This window comes from Phalaenopsis equestris, unplaced genomic scaffold, assembly GCF_001263595.1.
Source record: "Phalaenopsis equestris unplaced genomic scaffold, ASM126359v1 Scaffold001013, whole genome shotgun sequence".
NCBI lineage: Eukaryota > Viridiplantae > Streptophyta > Magnoliopsida > Asparagales > Orchidaceae > Phalaenopsis > Phalaenopsis equestris.
The window spans coordinates 606,780-627,605 of NW_018165452.1; the positions used below are offsets into that span (position 1 = coordinate 606,780).

The 20,826-nt window shown below is 39.8% G+C and overlaps 1 protein-coding gene across 1 annotated transcript in view; it reads left to right on the forward strand.

Annotated features, from left to right (window-relative positions):
• LOC110032729 (protein HGV2) overlaps nucleotides 1–20,826 on the forward strand; it is a 54,070-nt gene that overhangs the window by 24,644 nt on the left and 8,600 nt on the right. The window contains exons 3-5 of the mRNA XM_020736457.1: nucleotides 6,591–6,797; nucleotides 6,869–6,959; nucleotides 7,056–7,317. Coding sequence (XP_020592116.1) covers nucleotides 6,591–6,797; nucleotides 6,869–6,959; nucleotides 7,056–7,317 — 560 coding nt within the window. The remainder of the gene's footprint in view (nucleotides 1–6,590; nucleotides 6,798–6,868; nucleotides 6,960–7,055; nucleotides 7,318–20,826) is intronic.

Genomic DNA, 20,826 nt, shown 5'->3' on the forward strand with positions numbered 1-20,826 from the left:
AAACTATGTTCAAGACGATATAAGAACCAGGATTGGGCTATTTGGTGGAGTTGCAGTGTCTAGAGAAGATTCAGAATTCATACTTAGTAGAGTTCTCCGAATGTGTTCAACTTTTTCCACAACAGTTTTCTGACATCTTTCAACAATCTATTGGATTATCTCCTCTGAGGGAGCACAGATATGCCATTAAAGTAAAGGAAAGGGTTCTTCTATCAGTGTCAAACCATATTGTTATCTCCAGATTCATAAAGATGAGATAGAGAGGTTGATCAGGGAGATGCTCGAGCCTGGGAGTATCATGCTCAATGTGAGCCTGATACTACTGGATTATCGCCTCCGAGGGAGCACGAATATGCCATTAAATTAAAGGAAAGGGTTCTTCTATCAGTGTCGAACCATATCGTTATCTCCATATTTATAAAGTTGAGATTGAGAGGTTGATCAGGGAGATGCTCGAGGCCGGGAGTATCAGGCTCAATGTGAGCCTTTTTCTCAGTCCAATCTTATTGGTGAAGAAGGATGGTGGCTGTAGGTTTTTTGTGGATTATATGACTCTGAACGAGAAATTTGTATTGTTCAAGTTTCTTATTATGTTGATTGATAAGTTGTTAGATGAGCATTTTGGAGCATTCATCTTCTTAAAGATTGATCTGAAATCGGGATACCATCAGACCAGGTTGAAGCTAATTGATGTGCACAAGATAACTTTCAGGACTCATGAAGGACATTGAGTTTTGGTGATGCCATTTGGCCTTACCAATGCTCTAGTCACATTTCAGTCAATCATGAACAAGATTTTTTAGCCTTCAAAAAGTTCGTTCTGGTATTTTTTTGATGATATCCTGATCCACAGTTGTATGGAGGCAGAGCATATGAGACACCTAATGACAGTACTTAAGACTTTGAGAGAGCATCAATTGTATGCCAACCTGGAGAAATACTCTTTTGCACAATCATATGTGGAGCACCTAAGGCATGTAGTGTCCAGAGAATTCTAAGATAGAGGCTATGTTGAACTGGACTTTTCTTAAGAGCTTGAAGTAGTTGAGAGAGTTCTTAGGTATCACTGGGTACTACTGAAAATTTATGATGAGGTATGACACTATTGGATGGGCGTTGATTGAGCACCTGAGGAAAGACAATTTCAAATGGGAGGGAACAATGTCTCAAGCCTTCAAACAACTGAAAAGGGTCATGACCAACGTGTCAATATCATCACTTCTAGAATTTAGTAGGCCATTTGTGTTGGAGATGGACGTTTTAGGGATTTGGATTGGGGGAAGTGCCCATGCAAAATCGGCTGCCTATTGTCTATTTTTGTTGGGTGCTCACTGCCAAGGCCGTATATGAGTGGGAGTTGATCGCTATTATCTTGGCAATTCAGAAGTGGCGTCTCTATATGTTAGGGCGACACTTTATATTCGGGACATATCATAGGAGCTTGAAGTATTTGTTGGAGCAGATGATGGTGACTGAAGATCATTAGGGGCGGCTATTCAACTTGGATATGATTTTGAGATCCATTATCGCCTTGCCCAAGGCTGGAGGACAATGCCGCAAATGCACTATGGAGGAAGATGCTGGAGCCCCAACTAACAGCTTTATGAGTACCCATGGTTTTAGGACTGGGAAGCATTGAGGCCGGAGAGTGAAAATGATGGATGACCAAGAAAGATTAGGGCAGAGTTGCTATATGATCCGAACATTCACCCATGATATGCATTGAGGGGACAACTACTCTATCAGGAACATTTCGTGCTACCGAGGGCATTATGGTATATCCCCAAATTGTTGCAAGAGTTTCACGTGACTCTTGGGCATTCAAGGGTACAAAAGACATGCAATCGACTATCAGTAGAGCTATATTAGGTGGGGTTGCGTAGCGATGTAGAGGACATGGTGCCAGGAAGGTTACTACAACCCCTAGTTTTTTTTCTGAGAAGTTTTGGGAGGGGGCGACAATGGATTTTATAGAGGGGTTGCCACAACCAGAGGGATTTATTGTGATATTGGTGGTAGTAGATCACTTGAGTAAGTATGCACCCTTCATTCCATTGTGACACTCTTACACTGTTGCTCAGTTGTTACTGTCTTCATACCAGAATTGGTTTGTTTGCATGATGCTATGAAATCTATTGTATCAGAAAGCGATAAACAGTTCCCCAACCATTTATGGAAGGAACTGTTGAGATTACAAGGATAATCCTAAAGAGTATCATCCTTAGACAGATGACCAGACGGAGGCGGTCAGCAGGAGTGTGGAGACTTATTCGCATGGTTTTGTTTCAAATACACTAAAGCTTTGGGCTAGGTGGATTGCTTGGATTGACTATTGACGCAACCTTTCATACCATGTTGCAACACAAATCACTCCTTTAAAGTTTTTGTATGGGTGGGATCCAGTTCACTTAATGCACTGTGGGCATAACACTATACTAGTATCCAGTTTAAACTAATACTTGAAGGAGAGGGGCATGATATTGACAGAGCTCAAGGGACATCTAGGAAGGGCCCAACAAATGATGACGAGGAAGGCTGATGGACAATGAAGGGAGTTACAATTTGATCCTAAGGATATATTTTATTTGATGCCGATATCTTATCAGCAAAATACACTAACCAAGATGAAAGAGAAGCTTTCCCCAAGATATTTTGGACCCTATGATATTGTGGCAGTGTCATATCGTTTGAGGCTACCGTCATTATCATCATTGCATATAGTATTCCATTTATCACAATTGAGGCGTGTTATCAGAGACCACAGACCCTCATCTTCACTACCTTTGATGCTGACTGAGGACTAGTGGGTGGTTTTGGAACCTTTGCAGATAGAATGGGTGTGCTGAGGAGTGACTTGGGCAAATGAGAAGCTGATTATGTGGAAAGATTTGCCAGATTATGAAGCGAGATCTAGAAGAAGTTTTCATTGTTCCACATTGAGAAAATGCGCTTATTTGGGAGGGGAGTATTGTTACACAAGTCCCTTCTTAATAGGTCCGACCCAACTAGACTTGCTGGCTCAGCCAGAGGGATTGAAAACTCCTGTTTTCATTTGAGAAGATTCCAACCTTTGGGTGGGGCCCATTAATCCCTTAATGATGTATGTGAGGAGAGGAGTTAAGGGGGGGTTTTGAGTGAAAAGTTTGAATGTGTTTTAGAGGTGTTTTATTAGGGCTAATCATCTAGGATTTGCTTTCATGTTTTTATTCTTGTAGTTTTCTTTTTGTCTTCTTGTTCCTAGCGGCGTCTGTTACTTATGGAGAGTCGATCTAACTCTCGAATTGTTGATCTCCAATTGTAACTTGTTTGTTTGCTTTAAGATTAATCAAATTCCCTCTAATTTGAATTTTTCACATGTTTCTTACAATCAGATCGCTGATTTAACTTTTGATTCATATCACAACACTATGAATAGGTTCAATTGGTGCTCAGTTTGTTTGAACCCACTGTTATTATCATTTTTTCATGAAGTGCGGCACTTGCTTTTGTTGAGAAGCAAACACCCCCGCTTTGTAGTATATAACTTTGATACCCAAAGTACTTAACCTTTAAGGTTCTTTACTTTGTTTGAAACAACGGGGAAGTTCCGTTTGGTTGGAATGAACCATGAAGGCTGCAATAATTTTCGTATGGTGAAACAGTGGGGGATGAACGTCTTCGGAAGTTTTTTTGCAAGCAGCAAATTTTCATCAGATCACAGCTCGCTTCCTCTAGCGACAAACACAACTTTTAAAAATAATTTGACAAAATCACATATGTTTCAAATGAAGCCTTAATCTCAAAATTTTCTAGACACTTATGTGAGTCTCTTTCAATTGAATTCTTTTGTATTTCAATAATATCCTTCAAATTCACCAATATCCATCTTATTTCATCTTTTCCTAAATATTTCAAGAAGAGTCCATTTGATTTTGCATGCACCCCATTGGAAGCATATAGCTTTTGTGAATCTCTCAAGTCATCCTATGGGAGGTTGCTTTTATATATATATATATATATAACAATAGGCTCTGTTAGGGTTTCGCCTCATGACGAACTCGAGCATCTCCCTTGATTTCTTTTCTCGCTTCGTTCGCAATCGAGGAAGAAGGGTTTCACGCTCTTTGTCGGTTTCGCCTTTTCTTTCGATTCCGTCTGTTTTGCTTTCGCCTTTGACTCTCCTCGTCGTTCGCCTGCAGCTGCGATTTTCTACTGCTGCTGTGTAGGTCTTTGTCGCCCTCTCTATCTACTGCTGCAACGAACGGTCTACAAATCACAGAGGGGCTTTCCTCTGTCTCGCTCCTTGCTAATTGTTTTGGATTCGTAATTTACTCTCTGCTTTCTTCACTGTTCTTAACTTCGCACCTCCATCAATTGAGGATGACTTCGGACAGATCGTATGCTGCCTCCCTTGTGGGTGTCCACGCCTCAGGTACTCCTAAATCGTGCCTTTCCCTCCTTCGTTTTAGTTGACTGAGGACATCAAAAAGCCTGGTAAGAAGAATGAGAAACCTACCATCTTTTTTTACAGAAGATGAATGTATTCAACTTGCTTCATTCTGTTGTCTGAGTTTGGTCGGGAAATTTCTTTATGACTATCCCAAAATGAAGTTTATTCATAAGGAATTTGAGCTTATGCACCTTGTTGGGGAGTGAAAAATTGAACTTTTAGATAGAAGACACATTTTTATTCAACTTAATAATGAAGATGTTTACACACAATTATTTTCTAGAAGAGTAATCTAGATTGATAACAGAGCAATAAAAATTTTGAAATGGTCTGTGAATATTGACTCACAGGTGTAACCACCAATCATTCTTGTTTGGATTCACCTTTTTGGTCTGAAATTTTATTATTTTACTCAAAAAGTGTTGTACTCTATTGCCTCAGCTTTTGGTAAGCCACTCAAAAAGAACATTCCTATTTGTAATCTTTCCCGTTCATCTAAAGCCAGAGTACTTGTTGAAAGAGACATCACTTCAACCGCTTCAGACGAAATTTCGTTGGACACACAACACCATGGATATTGACAAAATATAGTGTTTGAGTCTTTTCCTTCGTATTGTTCGAACTGTCGTATGTTTGACCACTCCAGTTCTCAATGCCCACCTCAGACAAAAAAAAACAAAGTGCTCCGCCAGAGGCAGTGAATCCCTCTCCTCCTGATTATCTCCAAGTTATTGACACTATTGATCATCAAAAGGATATCTTTGAAGACGTTACTATCCGCGCAGACAATATGTTAACTATTCAGTCTCTACACAATGTTGTAGTTCTCCCGTCTTTGGAGCCTCCTATCGTGGGGGCGAGGGAGATTCTTCAGATCCCACCTGCCCTAGAACCTATCACTACTATTATAGGTGACAATACTTCTACTGCTTCTCTACCGCCTCATTAGGTTGAGCAAGATGTTAATGTTACTCAGACTCATGAGGATCATGATGTGTAACAACCTACACCTGTCCGACCACCTTTGGACAAATCCATTGATCAGATGAGTCGATCCTTGGATGAAGAATGACATGTTTACAAATCCAGGAGGAAGAAGAAGAACGGAGACCTGCTTGAGTTTAGGAATCTGATGGATGATACTTTGGTTACTTCAAGTAATGGTACAAATCTTACCAATTTGTTAGCCGACTCACTTTCGAGAACTAGAGACAGAGGGAAGACTAACGTGGGATGTCCCTAGCTCTTTTGCGCCTGTTGGTGGTTTTTTATGTTTTTATCTTTATGTATCTTTGATTTATTTGAGATTTTGTATGTGTTGTATTGTGTGAGTTGGGCCTTATTTTAGGCCCACTCATACAAACTATATGTATCTTTTCCTTATATATATATATATAGTTCTTACCTTTACTACATTCTCTATTGCCATTGAAATTCTGATCAAATCTTGTACTTCATTATCATTTGTTCTCGTAAGTTTCCATGTGAGGAAATAAATTTTTAGATTGAACTCTGTAAATTCCAATTAAACATGGATGGCAAAGGCTGTAGGACCTGTTTAGTGTTCATTTTTTGCCAGAGGGCCAAAGTTCTCTTAATAATTTATCCCATAAATATGAGTATGTCTTTTAACAACCAACCTTGCTATGTATGTTTCTATGGAATAAGGGCCCATTAGCTTAGTATTGTAAGATATATTACCATTTACACTTCATTGATTTCCTTATAGTAAATTGATAATTTTTCATTTGCCATTTATTTTTTAGTGTGCTCATAGTCTCTTATGATTTCTATTCATTATGGTCCATAAATGCCTCTTGTAGCACATTCACAATGATAATAGGATATTAGGGAGTAATGATGTTTTTATGATGTGGCGATGATTTTTAAAATCAAAGTGATTGATTTTCTTTTTTATTTTACTGTTACTCAAATCTTTAATGATATATTTCTTTAATTATAATTCTATGTTAAAATATTGTTTGGCAAGTGTTAAATATTGTTTCCTAAATCTATTTAAATTCCCTTTATAAGCACCTTTGATGGTGTAAATTAAATAGTGGATATATCTCCTTGTTGTCCTACTAAATGTTGAGATACTAGACATATAAAACACAATGGTAACATGGCTCTAATTTCGTTTACCTTTTTTTTTTCCCAGTTTCTGATTTGAAGAGTACAGAAGATGAAAACGAGGAAGTTGAAGGGGATGATGAAGAACTAGGAGAAGCTGATGAAGATGATTCTGATCTGGATTTGGCATGGAAAATGCTGGATATAGCAAGAGCAATTTTTGAGAAGAACCCAGAAAATTCAATTGAGAAAGTAAATGTATTTTCGGCTTTAGGGGAAGTCTCCATGGAAAGAGGTTAGCATGTTTATTGCTTGTTTATGCATCTGCGCATAACAAACATTCATTTTAGCTTCTACCATGTGCAGAGGATGTTGAGACCTCTTTGACAGACTACACCAAAGCTCTAGCCATTCTGGAAGATTTGGTTGAGCCAGATAATCGTAGGGTTATTGAATTGTATCCTCTTAATGTAAAATAAAAAATTTGCAAATTGAAGTCTTTTATGGCATAATTGAAATCTACAAGCGTTATATGCCCTTAATCAGTATTTAGAAACTTTAGGATATGCATGGTGTTAGAGCTGGGCTCTAAAGTCGAAGAGGCTATACCCTATTGTGAAAAGGCTATTTCACTCTGCAAGTCCAGAATAGAGCGGCTCAAGGAAGTTTTAATGAAATCAAAAGATACTGCAGAAGCCAGTAAAAATTCAGTTTCTGAACTGGATGAAAGTGGAAAAGAGTTGTCGTCTGAATCATTAAACTTGGACGGTGAAATCGACCAACTTAGGGGCATCTCAACTGAGCTGGAGAAAAAGGTAAACTCTGAATCCTATCATATATATTTTTTATTAATTTCATTCATGAAAAAGCTATTTTAATCCAAAAAAAAAAAAAGATTGAATTTTAGTTGAAATGCATGAAATTACTTTGAAATGCCCATTTTTTAATATTAGCACAAGGTCAGAATGGTAATTCACATATTTTATTGGAATTTCGGTCAAAATTTTCTGCTAATCTGGCATAACTCTAGTTTTTAATTTTTTATTTTTATCATATAAATGAAGATTTTTTCTAATCTTACGGAAGTTAGGTTGAGTCATTTCAATAATTTAGCTTTCTTACAGCCTGCTCAATATGAAATATCATTTTATTTTATATGTGATCCATTTGCTTGCTTTAATAAAAGCATGAAGATGTCTCCCTTCTACTGTTAGTGTTTTTATCGGAGCATTTAATAACTTGAAATTAGTTAGCATCAGGTGTATTCATTATCTTTGAAATAATGATGACACAGGGCATCTTTTACCCAAATGTGCGGCAACTGCCGCTGATTTGCCTAGGACAAGTAGGGACCGACCGGTCCTTTCAAGTGTGGGTTTCTCTCATTGGAATAGTGTTCACTCCTTTTTACGCTAGATCTATATTTATTTTATTTGTTGGGGTTCAGGTCAGTTTTCGCTTACAGTTTCTGTAAGGCAGCCGCCCGCATCCAGTTTTACTTTTCTAGGGCTTTGTCCGAAGGCTCTACGTGTCCTGACTGTAACTCGTCATGAGAGTTGTTTATCTACCTTCCCAGCTTCCCCAAGCCTTCCTCCATGTTTCCCTGCTGCTGTCCAGCTGCTGGCCAGCCTTCCAACTACTCCCCCTTTGCGGCCGCAACCTTCCTAGCCTTCCTCCTTGCTTCCTTGCAGCTGTCCAGCCGTCGACCAGCCTTCTAACAACTGCTCCTTGCTGCCGCCACCTTCCCAGCCTCCCTTCTTGTCTCTTCGTTCTTGTCCCGTCGTTGGCCAACCTTCTAGCCACTGTCCCTGCCATTCCCGCGCAATAGGCCTTACTCCCACCTCATATCCCAACCACAGCCCTCCTAGAACTCTCTCCTACCAGCTGCTGCTGCAACCCAACCCACAGTCCACTGTTCTTCCTACCTGCAGTCCCGCCACAACCCCCTTACCTCCGCCTCTAGTCCCCACTGCTCCACCGCCACCTCCCACTACCCATTCACCCGCCAACCCACTACCAACAACTCCTTCGAGATACAACCCTTGTTGAGTCAGTGTTGTGTTTGTTATTGTATTCTCTTTTCAAGTGTAGGCGATTATAATTGTTGACTGTTTTCTTTGAATAATAATATTCGCTTTTCTATGATTTGGGTTAATTTCAGTGTCATTTGGTATCAGAGCTAGCCTACTAACCCTGGCTAGCTCTATATCCTAGAGTTTTTGGCTCCCACCCACCCACCACCACCATCACCACCACACCACAATCCAAAATATTTCTTTCCCCATGCTACACCTCCTCTAAGCCCTAACCGTGCTGTCGAGAAGATAATTGTTGAAGGACTTTACCATGGGCAACATACAACTAATACTTTGCTAATTGCTACAACAACTGGATGCCATTGAGGAGAGGACCATGGGCGAGGTCACCGTTGGCCATATTAGTGAGATCCGTGGAGGAGAGCCATCAGAACAATCGAGCCCCTTTCTTAGGGATGAATTCAATGATGAGGAGAATCAACATAGGACTTTTGGAATTTAGTATCAGAGGGCTAGAGAAAGAGTGCCTACCGGAGGACACAAAGATCTGAGAGTTAAAGTGAAACTACTAGACTTCGACAGGAGGATGAATCTAGATGATTTCTCGAGTGGATGTAGATGGTTGAACGAATCTTTGAATACAATGACATGCACGATGAGGGTGTGGGTACCCAAAGTCACCATACTAATACGGTCGGCTGAGCCCGCAGAGCAGAATGATAAGGTGGAACAAAAATCCGAAATATCTGTTAAAGAATTTGATGAACAAGTGAAGGATGTTCATGAAAATCCTCCAGATCTTAAGACAATTAAGGAGACGACAATTGAAGGAAAGGTCGAAAAACTCAAAGCTGAGATTTCCGAGCTGGCCAAAGAACATTGTGTAACAATTAATGATGATGATGAGGATTTTGATTTCAGTAATTACCTTGATGAGGATTTCATGTCATCGAGACTAGAGCTGCCTCATCAGCACGTGATGCCAAACCTCTCGTCGAAGGGAACGCCGCAGATGATTTGCGCAGAGCTATTTTCTTAAGGGATGAACAGATTAGTCAAATGGAAAAGCGAATGGATGAGATGACCGCCATGGCTACAGCTAATGGGCAATCCCATTCACAGTAGGTGACTTCTCCAGGAGTTAACCAGTCTGAAATAATCCATATCACCGATGAACGAAGAGAAGTTGCTTCCGCTAATGGAGAATAGCAGCAAAATAAATATTCATCACCAAATACCATGCTTGAGAAAGATATTAAGCAATTGGTCGAACAACAAGTTCGAGAGGCCTTAGCCCAGTCTAAGGGTGGTATATTGATTTCAAGGGGTAGACCTTATCCGAAGGAGTTTGATGTCGTACCCTACCCTAAGGGTTTTGTGTCACCAACTTCAAGATATTCGACGGGACTGGGAATCCCAGGCAAAATCTAGCACATTTCCAGGCCAGTTGTGGCAACACAGGAGATAATGAAGCCTTACTCTTCTGACAGTTCATCAACAGTCTGTCATGGATTGTTTTTGATTAGTATGCCGAACTATCTAACAGATCAGTTAAGACGTCCGCCGAATTAGAGCAGATGTTCGTAAAAAGATTTACTGGGGCACAACATCATGTTTTTATTGAGGATTTTGTAGTGGAGAAGCAAAGATCCAACGAAACTCTAGTGGATTACATCTTGAAGTGGAGAAACCTTAACATGAAATGTGAGCCTCAACTGCAGGAACAACATACTATTGAGATCCTATTCAAGAGCATACACGGGCCAGTAGCTTTTATGTTCAAGGGACTCACCAAGTCCTTCGAGAAGCTGTTAAGTAAAGCTAGCAGTTTACAAGAGAAAACTAAACACATGGATTCTCAAGAGAAAACAGAGAAATCCAGGACAACCAGAGCATTCGAGAAGAGGTTTGGGACAATGACAACAGTCGATAAAGGAAAACAACCAATGAAAATACAAGTAGAGCATTCTCATCGAAGTTCTCAGCAACCGTTACAGTGTGCTCAACAACAAGTGCAACAGTATAGACAGTCCAGCCAACAACCATACCAAGGAGGATCATACCAGTCGGAAGGTAGAACAAGTCCGACTCTTTCAGAGCGAAGGAGAAGACAATATTCCTTCAAAGATGAGGCTGTGTCGAAGATGTTCAGAAACTTGATGAAGAAGCCGTAGTTCAGGTTGCCAGAACCAAAGAAGCCCGAAGAGGTTGATAAGAAAGATAGTCCCAATTTTTGTCTCTACCTGGGCCATACAGTAGAAGGTTGCTTCATCTTCAAAGATTGGCTCGAGAGGAACTATAAAGAAGGAAACATATCGATCTCGAAAGAATATTTGAAAGAGTCAGAGAAAGGTTCTGTGAATATGATTTCGGCCGAGCCCATCGTTACGATAGATCCATATGCAAATAAAGATGGATGGAGCACAGTTTGGAGTAAGTCATCCAAGAAAATACTGGATCATAATCAGACCGCTTCAGCTCAAGCAACCGTTCAGAGTCTACAACCTGCCCGACCCAAGTTGGGGATTGCGTCAAAGAAGTCATCGCAACCGGAAGAGAAAGAAAAGAGTGACGTTGTTAAGACTGATAGCGCGGAGGGTAATATAGGGGCTGCCTCTGTTAGATTAGTTATCTTGGATTTGGGTAAGAAATCCTCGAATCTCTGGCCATGTATGATTAGCTTTTTGCCCCACTGGGGTATTATGAATATAATGATTCCGGCTATGTTTTGGTTGTCTCTAATGATAACGTAACTGACTTTATTCAATCTAACTGGGATCTCGATTCCCAAACCGATTCTCAAATCGTACTTGAGTCTGATAAACTCGTCAATGAGAATGAAGAAGTCATCGATAATACCGGTTACAATAGCACTGGGAGTGAGGAGTCAGTCCTCAAAATGTCAGATACACCACTTACCATCAACTTGGATCTTTCCGATAATTTTGCCCCACTGGGGTATTATGAATATAATGATTCCGGCTATGTTTTGGTTGTCTCTAATGATAACGTAACTGACTTTATTCAATCTAACTGGGATCTCGATTCCCAAACCGATTCTCAAATCGTACTTGAGTCTGATAAACTCGTCAATGAGAATGAAGAAGTCATCGATAATACCGGTTACAATAGCACTGGGAGTGAGGAGTCAGTCCTCAAAATGTCAGATACACCACTTACCATCAACTTGGATCTTTCCGATAAAGAAAGAATATCAGAACCTTTTCCTACAGCATCTCAGGAAGAAGAAATTACATAAGTAAATCTAAGGAGCGAGAAAGTATTACACTCGGTGTTACCTTCAAGAACAGCTCCAACGGATAAAGGAAAACATATAGTAATTCAAGAAGAGCTACTTCCACCTCCGCCAACTCGAGAAGAATTACCTCCACCCCCACTAGTGGAAGAACCACACAACCAAGTGAAAATTGGAGGATCATATAAAGTTGATTACAATGTGCTAGCTCATCTTAGGAAGTTTTTGGCTCGATTAAGCATCTACGACGTTCTAATCCTATCAAAGGAGATGAGAGAATCTCTAGTTACAGCCTTGCTCGACCCAGAGATTTGCTTAGCCCAGTTGGCTAGCACATCCTTGGATGAAGCTTGTTCGTTATAAGAACAGTCTGGGATAACATTCACAGATGAAGACTTGTTGGTCGGTACCACCGACCACAATCGACCACTCTACATCTCTGTCAATATCGACAGATTTGTATTGTCCAGAGACCTGGTAGACCCGGGAGCATCACTCAACTTAATGAGTCTACGGATGTTAGGATATTTGGACATTGAGGCTCAAGAGCTTACAACCAATAAAATGATGTTAAAGAGATTTAATCAGAAGGGAGAAAGAGCCCTTGGATCAATTACATTGTTAATGAAAGCTGAAGAACTAGTAACAACTGTAAAATTCCATATTATTGATATAGAAACTTCTTTCAATGCTCTACTTGGACGATCATGGATTCACGAGCATAATATGGTTCCGTCATCATTACATCAATGCATCAAATATTTCAAAGAAGGACAAGAACATTGTATTAAAGAAGATTTAAAACCATTTTCAGTGCATGAAGTAGACATTCATGAAGACGCCGCCTACTACGCACCTCCAAAAAAACAATCTTTTCTCGTGAAGTTGTATCAAATGAAGTGCAAGATTCAGAAGGATCACAAAAAGAGGTCAGTCAACTCCACTGCGACAATCTACTATCGTCTCTTCGCAACGAGGTGGTAGAGGTTCTTTTAGCCCACACCCGAGATCGAGGCCGGGGACGTGGACGAGGAAGAACCAATACAATTGTTGAACGGACTAGGCCGACCATCAACATCGACATGGAAGAAAGTTTTGATGAAGAAAGTTTCAAGGAAGAAATGATGATGATAAAACAAAAGAAGCCTCAGTACGAAATCTCTTTGGAAGACATGGAAAAAAGATGAATATGAGTCGATGTACGATCAGATCAACCACTATGTGAATGTCATGACCCTGACTCCGATCTACCCCCAGAAGGTTGAGAGTTTAGAGGTCAAGGAAGTCCGTAGTGATGGTTTGAAACCGATCAAGTTTTATTGTGCTTATTTTTCTACTAGTCATGAAAATCATGTAAATTTGAATGATGATTCTAATGAATTAATGAAATTACATTTTGGTTACTTTTCTCCTTGTGTACAAAAATTAATTCAACAGAGATATGTGCCAAAACTAATGCCAAAAGATAAACTATAACTTTTTGAGAAATTATAGAATGTTAAAAGTCAAACTCCTAATTCAAAACAGTCTCTCGGATTTAGTACTGTAGGACCAGTTGATGATTCAGAATTTTGCATGGTTGTTACTAATGATTTAAAAGAGGACTGTCTCGATATAGAGACTGACTCTCAAGAACAATTAATAGATGATGTTTCGCCAGAATTTAAAGAAGAAATTAAATCAACAGCTGATGAGTTAAAAGAAATCAACCTCATGACTGAGGAGCAGCCCCCACTAACCTTTATAAGTTCCTTACTCGGCGAGGAAGAATCCATAGAGCTGATAAATTTATTGACAGATTTTAAAGATTGCTTCGCTTGGAGTTACGATGAATGTCAGGACTGTCAGCAGAAGTTGTTGTACATAAGCTTGGGGTAGATAAAGATGACCCCAATAAAACAAGCTCCTAGAAGGATGCGTCTCGAAATAGAGCAACAAGTCATTGCCGAGGTGAAAAAATTAATAGACACTAACTTTGTGCGAGAAGAGCAATACCCCACATGGTTAGCCAATGTCGTACCAGTTAAGAAGAATAATAGATAAATCCTTGTATGTGTCGATTTCAGGGATTTGAATAAAACATGTCTAAAAGATGAATTTCCATTACCGATACCAGAATTAATGATGGACATCGTTTCGACACACGAGATTTTCTCCTTTATGGATGGATCTTCAGGATACAATCAGATCAAGATGGCTGCAGAAGATACAACACTTACAGCTTTCAGGACGCCGATTGAGATTTTATGCTACAAAGTAATGCCGTTTGGATTAAAGAATCCCGGAGCAACATATCAACGTGCAATGACGAAAATTTTTGACATCATTCACATCCAAGTGGAGTGTTATAAGGATGATTTGGTCATCAAAGTAAACAAAAATCAAACTATTTGTACGATTTGAAGATTGTGTTCGAACGATTACGACAATATAATCTTAAAATGAATCCACCTTTCTCTAGAAAGAAAATAATCAGCTCTAAGTTTTACCCAAGCAGGCGACGAAACAGTTCTAAAATCGCTGATCCTTACGACTTCCAGCTGAAGCCATCATCAGTTAATGCACCAGAAGTATAAAACTATTCATTTTTACGTAACTATTCCTAAATGTAAATATTAATTCTAAAGATAACCCATTTTGGATGAATTGGTTTGGAGAATTTTAAGATGTTAAAAACTACTATGCAATGCATGTTCAAGCTCATCTTGAATATCATTGCCTTTGCTCCAATGCTGTAAAATTACTATTTGAGATCAAAGATTAAAGCTATCTTGGAAATGCCTCCTTCCAAAATTCTGAAGGAACTACGTTTTGTTTCTAATCTCTCAGGTAGGTGTCAGCCCTTCTCGACATTAATTAAAAAAGATGTAAAATTCGTTTGGGAAGAGAAATGCTAGCGGGCCTTCGAGGATGTTAAACGATACTTAATGACATCTCCTGTTTTGGCAGCTCTTATCCCGGAAAAACTGTTTATACTTTATACTGCGGCTTTAAACGACTCTCTCGGAGCCCGATTAGCCCAAGTCAATGATGAGGGTAACGAAAATGCACTATACTACTTGAGTCGTTGTTTAATACCAACAGAGATGAAACATCCACATATCGAGAAACATTGTCTAGTTTTGATTTTCGCCGCCCAAAAACTTAGGTATTACATGCTTTTTTATAAAATTACTCTCATTTCAAAAGTTAATCCGTTGCAATATTTGATGACCCGACCAACACTTTCCGGACGTCTACCGAGATGGTCGATTTTATTGCAATTCGATATAAATTTTGTTCCCCTCCGCGCTATCAAGGGACAGATTTTTGCAGTTTTTCTCGCTGCACACCCATTTCTAACTGGGTCCCCACTCAATGATGAATTGCCAGATGAGCAAATACTGCAAGTAGAACCCTCCAGTGTCAGACATTGAGAAATTTATTTCAATGGAGCTTCTTCAGCAAGGAAGGGTAAAGAATCAGAAATTGTTATACCAGGCAAAACAAAGATTAGTCTGATTTTCATGACGCCAGATAAATGTATGTTGAGATTCTCCTATCACCTGACAGAGCCGTGTACAAATAACGAAGCAGAATATGAAGCGTTAATCACCGGGTTGGAATTGATAATCTCAATGGATGTAACGGATATTGTCATCTATGGTGACTCTCAACTTATCATTCAACAAGTATCTGAACAATACAAGATTCTGAAACCAAGATTAACAGAATATCATTAGTACGCGATGAGGCTGCTAGAACAGATCCCTAATGTAACTCTACTGAATTCCTTGGGAAGATAACACACATGACGACGCACGCTCTAGCAAAACTTGCTAAGGAGCTGACGTGTCCACCGGAGGATTCCATTGATGTTAAAGTACAAGGGAGACGAGTCTTGTCTCGAATCGAGCTCGACTTTGTCTCGAATCGATCTCACATAAGCTCAAAAAAGAAGAAGGAATGATGATTGCAGTCGCTGACATCAATGATGATTGACGTAAATCATTAATAGAATATTTGCAAATTAGAAAGATGCCAGAAGATAAGTCTGAGGCATATCATATCACAAGAAAGGCTATATCTTACGCTTTAGTGGGTGACGTCATCTACAGGAGATCATTCGACCAGATGTGGCTACAATGTTTAAGCAAAATAGAAGCACAAAATATTGTCAAGAAAATACATGTCAGATTGTGTGGTGCTCACCAGGCAGGGCCAAAGATGAAAATGAAAATCAAAACACTCGGATATTATTGGCAAGCGATGATATTCGATTTTATGGATACAGCTAGAAGGTGTCACATTTGCCAAGTGCATGGGGTAGTTTTACACCAACCTCCGAATGTGTTATACCCAACTGTTGCCTCGTGGCCATTCGAGTGTTGGGGTACGAACATATTAGGTCCGATAGACCCTCCATCTTCTAAGGGACACAAATTTATTCTCGTCGCTACATACTACTTTTCCAAATGGGCAGAGACAGTGCAATTACGAGAGGTTACAACACATCACGTCCTTCAATTTTTCAAAACCAACATTGTCTACCGTTTCGGTGTTCCACGTAGAGTGATTTGTGATTTTCGATAATGGGACAGATGGGACAGCCTTCAAAAGCACGAAGATCAACAATTTTGTTAAACGACATGAGATAGATTGGAGATACTTAACAATTTACCATCCCAGAGCAAATGACTTTGCTGAGGCTTTCAACAAAATATTGATACAGATTTTGAAGAAGACATTGGATGAAAGTAAAAGAGATTGACCTGACAGACTATTAGAAACTTTGTAGGCCTACCAGACGACCTTTAGAACTCCCACTCGATGCGCACCCTAGGTACTTGTGTACGGGTCCGAGACCGTACTATTGTTAGAAGTTCAGGCACCGTCTCTTAGAGTCACCGTCGCCAACCAACTCATAGCAGAAGAAAATGCAAAACTCAGATTCGAAGAATTAGAAAGTCTCGAGGGAAAACAACTAGAGCATAACAACACTTAGAGCTCTGGCAAGCAAGAATGGTGCAAGCACACGACAAATTGGTCCGCCCGAGGAAGTTCAAAGTCGGTGACCTCGTTCTCGTTCTCAAAATACTTATTCTTGCACACCGTAAGATAGGTGAAAAATTTGAACCAACTTGGGAGGGACCATTTGTCATAGAAGAGGTTTACTCAGGAGGGTCTTACCAGCTGGTGAATTTCCGGGGCGAAAGACCTATGTTGCCGGTCAACGACCGCTACTTGAACCTCAATAAATTTTTTTTTGAATTGTTCATTTTGTTTTTTATTTTCTAAATCTAACTAAATTAAATAAATAAAATTTTCAAATTTTCAAATTGTTGATGCTTCAATTTTGTTCTTGTTCATGTTCATGATGGATGTCGCCGCGCTGATGTTTTCTGTCTTATGCAGAAGAAATGTCGGAGCGTAAACTAATTTTTTTCTTCAGAGATGGCTTAAATCTCGCACTGGATAAGGAAAGGGCTGCTCATGGCGGCGTCATAGACTTTGATTTCGACTTTGGTCTGGTCGATGTGAATTATGAAGGTCCCCTGATGGACATTATTAGCCAGCGGGAAAAAGAAGGATTATCGTCTTTACTGAAAATTAGAGCTGACGCGAAAGACAAAGAAGATAAACACTCAATATTACCCGATGGAAAGGACCAGTCGACTACAATCCCTGATAACTGCGCCAACGGGAAATTTAATAAGCGCAAATGAGTATAGAGTGTTTGACGCACCACTTCAAAGAATGCGGCGTCGCAACGCTAACCGACGCAAGCACAGAGCCTTCAAACGGAAAGAAAGAAGAAAACAAAGAGAAACAACTGAATTACATAACTCAATTTCTGAAGGAAGAGTTTATGAACCACCTACAAAAGAAACCTCTTCCAGTCTACCAGATACAGAGGATGAGTTGGAGTCAGCCGCAGAGCCGATGCAAATGTATGTACCCCATGAATCCTATAGAGGTCGTCCGATGTGTAATGTAGAGCTGCTCACAGGAGCATCCCCTGGACAAACATTCGTAGAATGCCCATGATGCAATATTCTACATTTGGACTGCTACAATTCAACGCAAGAATCAACAACCGCCAGAGTGGAAGGTCATGAGGCCGCACATACAGATGTTGAGTCATACATTCCACTACCTGTAGATACAGAGCAGACATTGGTCGTTAAAGAAGTCAAAACAAGAAGGCCAACGCCGCCCCGACAGTTTGATGATATTCCTACGGCTGAGATGGAAAGAATGTGCAGAGTCAAACGAAGAGAATTTGAATTTTATGAAGAAGTTCGAGGTGAAATGATCAATATATTGGAAGACTTGACGCTATATACTGGAGTCTTCTTAGAGAGTGATGAGAAAAGAATTTTAAACTGTGTTTGATCTGCAAGCCAGAGGCCGAGCTGGTTTACTGAGGCCAAGAACATATTCAATACAGTGAAAATGGATGCGCGAGAAAGGTAAGATTACCATTCAATGTGGTTGTTGCTATAATTTCACAGAAGACAGACAAGTGAACCCCTTGGTATCTTAAGATATGATGAGGTGGATCCGATGTCTTATGTGATAAAGAGAATGGTCAAAAGATTAATTTGATGGAGTATACTGCTGTCAGATTGTATCTCGAACAATTGCATCATTAATATTTATGATGAGGGGAGCTGCATTCCTCCCCATATTGACCATCATAATTTTGTTAGACCCTTTTGCACAATGTTTTTCGTCAGTAAAAACAATACTCTTCGGAAAAGAGTTTGACATTGTCGGCCCCGAAGTTCAGAGGGTCGGTTGAGATTCCAATGTTGCTGGGATCAGTGCTGATATTAAGATGAAAATGATGCTGATTTAGCTAAACATTGCTTTCCGGGAGTGCGACATCCCCCGAGTTTCCGTAACCTTCAGAAGAATGCAGGACGACAAGATACCACGAGGATTCCAACCAGATTCTGAGCTGGAGGAGTTGCATCCATATGAGTTATGAGAGGGTTGCACCTCTAGGTACACGGTAGGGAATTTTTATCCTGGAGTGGGGCTTAGTAGGTCAGCTGGATCAGGAGCTCACCACACCGAAGACGATCAATAGGATATTTTTTGTGCCAAGTTTTGCGCAGCAGACATGATATATGTACCAGATATGTTCAGTGCATGATATGTATTCAGTATTTGATGATTCAGATATGTTCAACATGTTATATTTTGATAGTTCAACATGTACCAGTTTATAGCTCGCTTTTGAGAACAGATTAATGAAATTTCTTTCAAGTTTCACATTGTTTGTTAAATTGCACTCTCTTGTGGGATTGATGAAAAGCCATACGAACAAAGAATGATACAACGAAAGCTCGATATTAAAACTTCAAAATCTTTTTAAAAATTAACCAAAACAAAATATTTTGATAATTAAATATGATAAAAACACAAGAAAATAAAATTTTAAAATTTGTTGAGTTTGTTTATCTCGACTTCGAGATTCCTCACTCTTTGCTCGCGCAACGTGACTATTCCGATCTGCACCGATTTTCTTCACATCCCCGCGGAGTTGCATCTTCTGCACAAAATCTCACAAAATCTCATAAATTTTTGTCAAACCTTCACATGCCATATATCTATGAATTCAACATCACAAGTTCTATACACTATTTTCGAGTTACCCTCTGGGGTGGGCACAAATGTTCCATTCCCATGTTTATTTTTCGGAGTAGGCCTAGACGTCCTATTCCCATGTGCACTTTTGAGATAGATATAGACGCCCTATTCTCGTATATTCCCTTTGGATTAGACACAGATGTTCCATTCCCCTATGCATTTTTTAAGATAGGCATAAACTTCCTATTCTCAAATTTTCCTTTGTGGTGGGCACAGACGTTCCATTCCCATATGTACTTTTTGAGGTAGGCCCAGACGTCCTATTCCCATGTGCACTTTTTGAGATAGATATAGACTTCATATTCTCATATATTCCCTTTAGGATGGGCACAGACATTCCATTCCTGTATGTCAAACAAGGCGAAACTTGAAAGAAATTTCATTAATCTGCTCTCAAATGCGAACTATAAACTGAGTACATGTTGAACTATCAAAATACAACATGCTGAACATATCTGAATCATCAAATACTGAATACATATCATGCACTGAACATATCTGGTACATATATCATGTTTGCTGCGCAAAACTTGGCACGAAAAGTATCCTACTGATCGTCTTCGCCGTGGTGAGCTCCTGATCGAGCTGACCTACTAAGCCCTGTTTCAGGATAAAAATTCTCTACACGTGTACCTAGAGGTGCAACCCTTATAACTCATATGGTTGCAACTCCTTAAGCTCAGGATCTGGTTGGAATCCTCGTGGTATCTTGTCGTCCCGCATTCTTCTGAAGGTTACAGAAACTCGGGGATGTCGCACTCCCGGAATGCAATGTTTAGCTAAATCAACACCATTTTCATTTAATACCAACACTAATCCCAACGGCAGTGGAATCTCAACCGACCCTCTGAATTCCCCGGGGCCGACAATGTCAATCTCTTTTTCGAAGAGTATATTCTTTTACTGAAGAAAGACACTGTGCAAAAGGGTCTAACAAAATCATGATGATCAATATGAGGAGGAATGCAGCTCCCCTCATCATAAATATTAATGATGCAACTGTTTGGGATGCAATCTGACGGCAGTATACTCCATCAATTTAATCTTTTGACCATTCTATTTATCACATAAGGCATCAGATCCACCTTATCATATCTTAAGATACCAGGGGGTTCCCTTGCCTGTCTTCAGCGAAATTGTAGTAACAACCACATTGAATGGTTATCTTACCTTTCCCGCGCATCCATTTTCGCTGTTCTGAATATGTTATTGGCCTCAGTAAACCAGCTCGGCCTCTGACTTGCAGATCAAACGCAGTGTAAAAGTCTTTTCTCATCGTTCTCTGAGAAAACTCCAGTATATAGCGCTAAGCCTTCCAATATATTGACCATTTCATCTCGAACTTCTTCATAAAATTCAAATTCTCTTCGTTTGACTCTGCACATTCTTTCCAT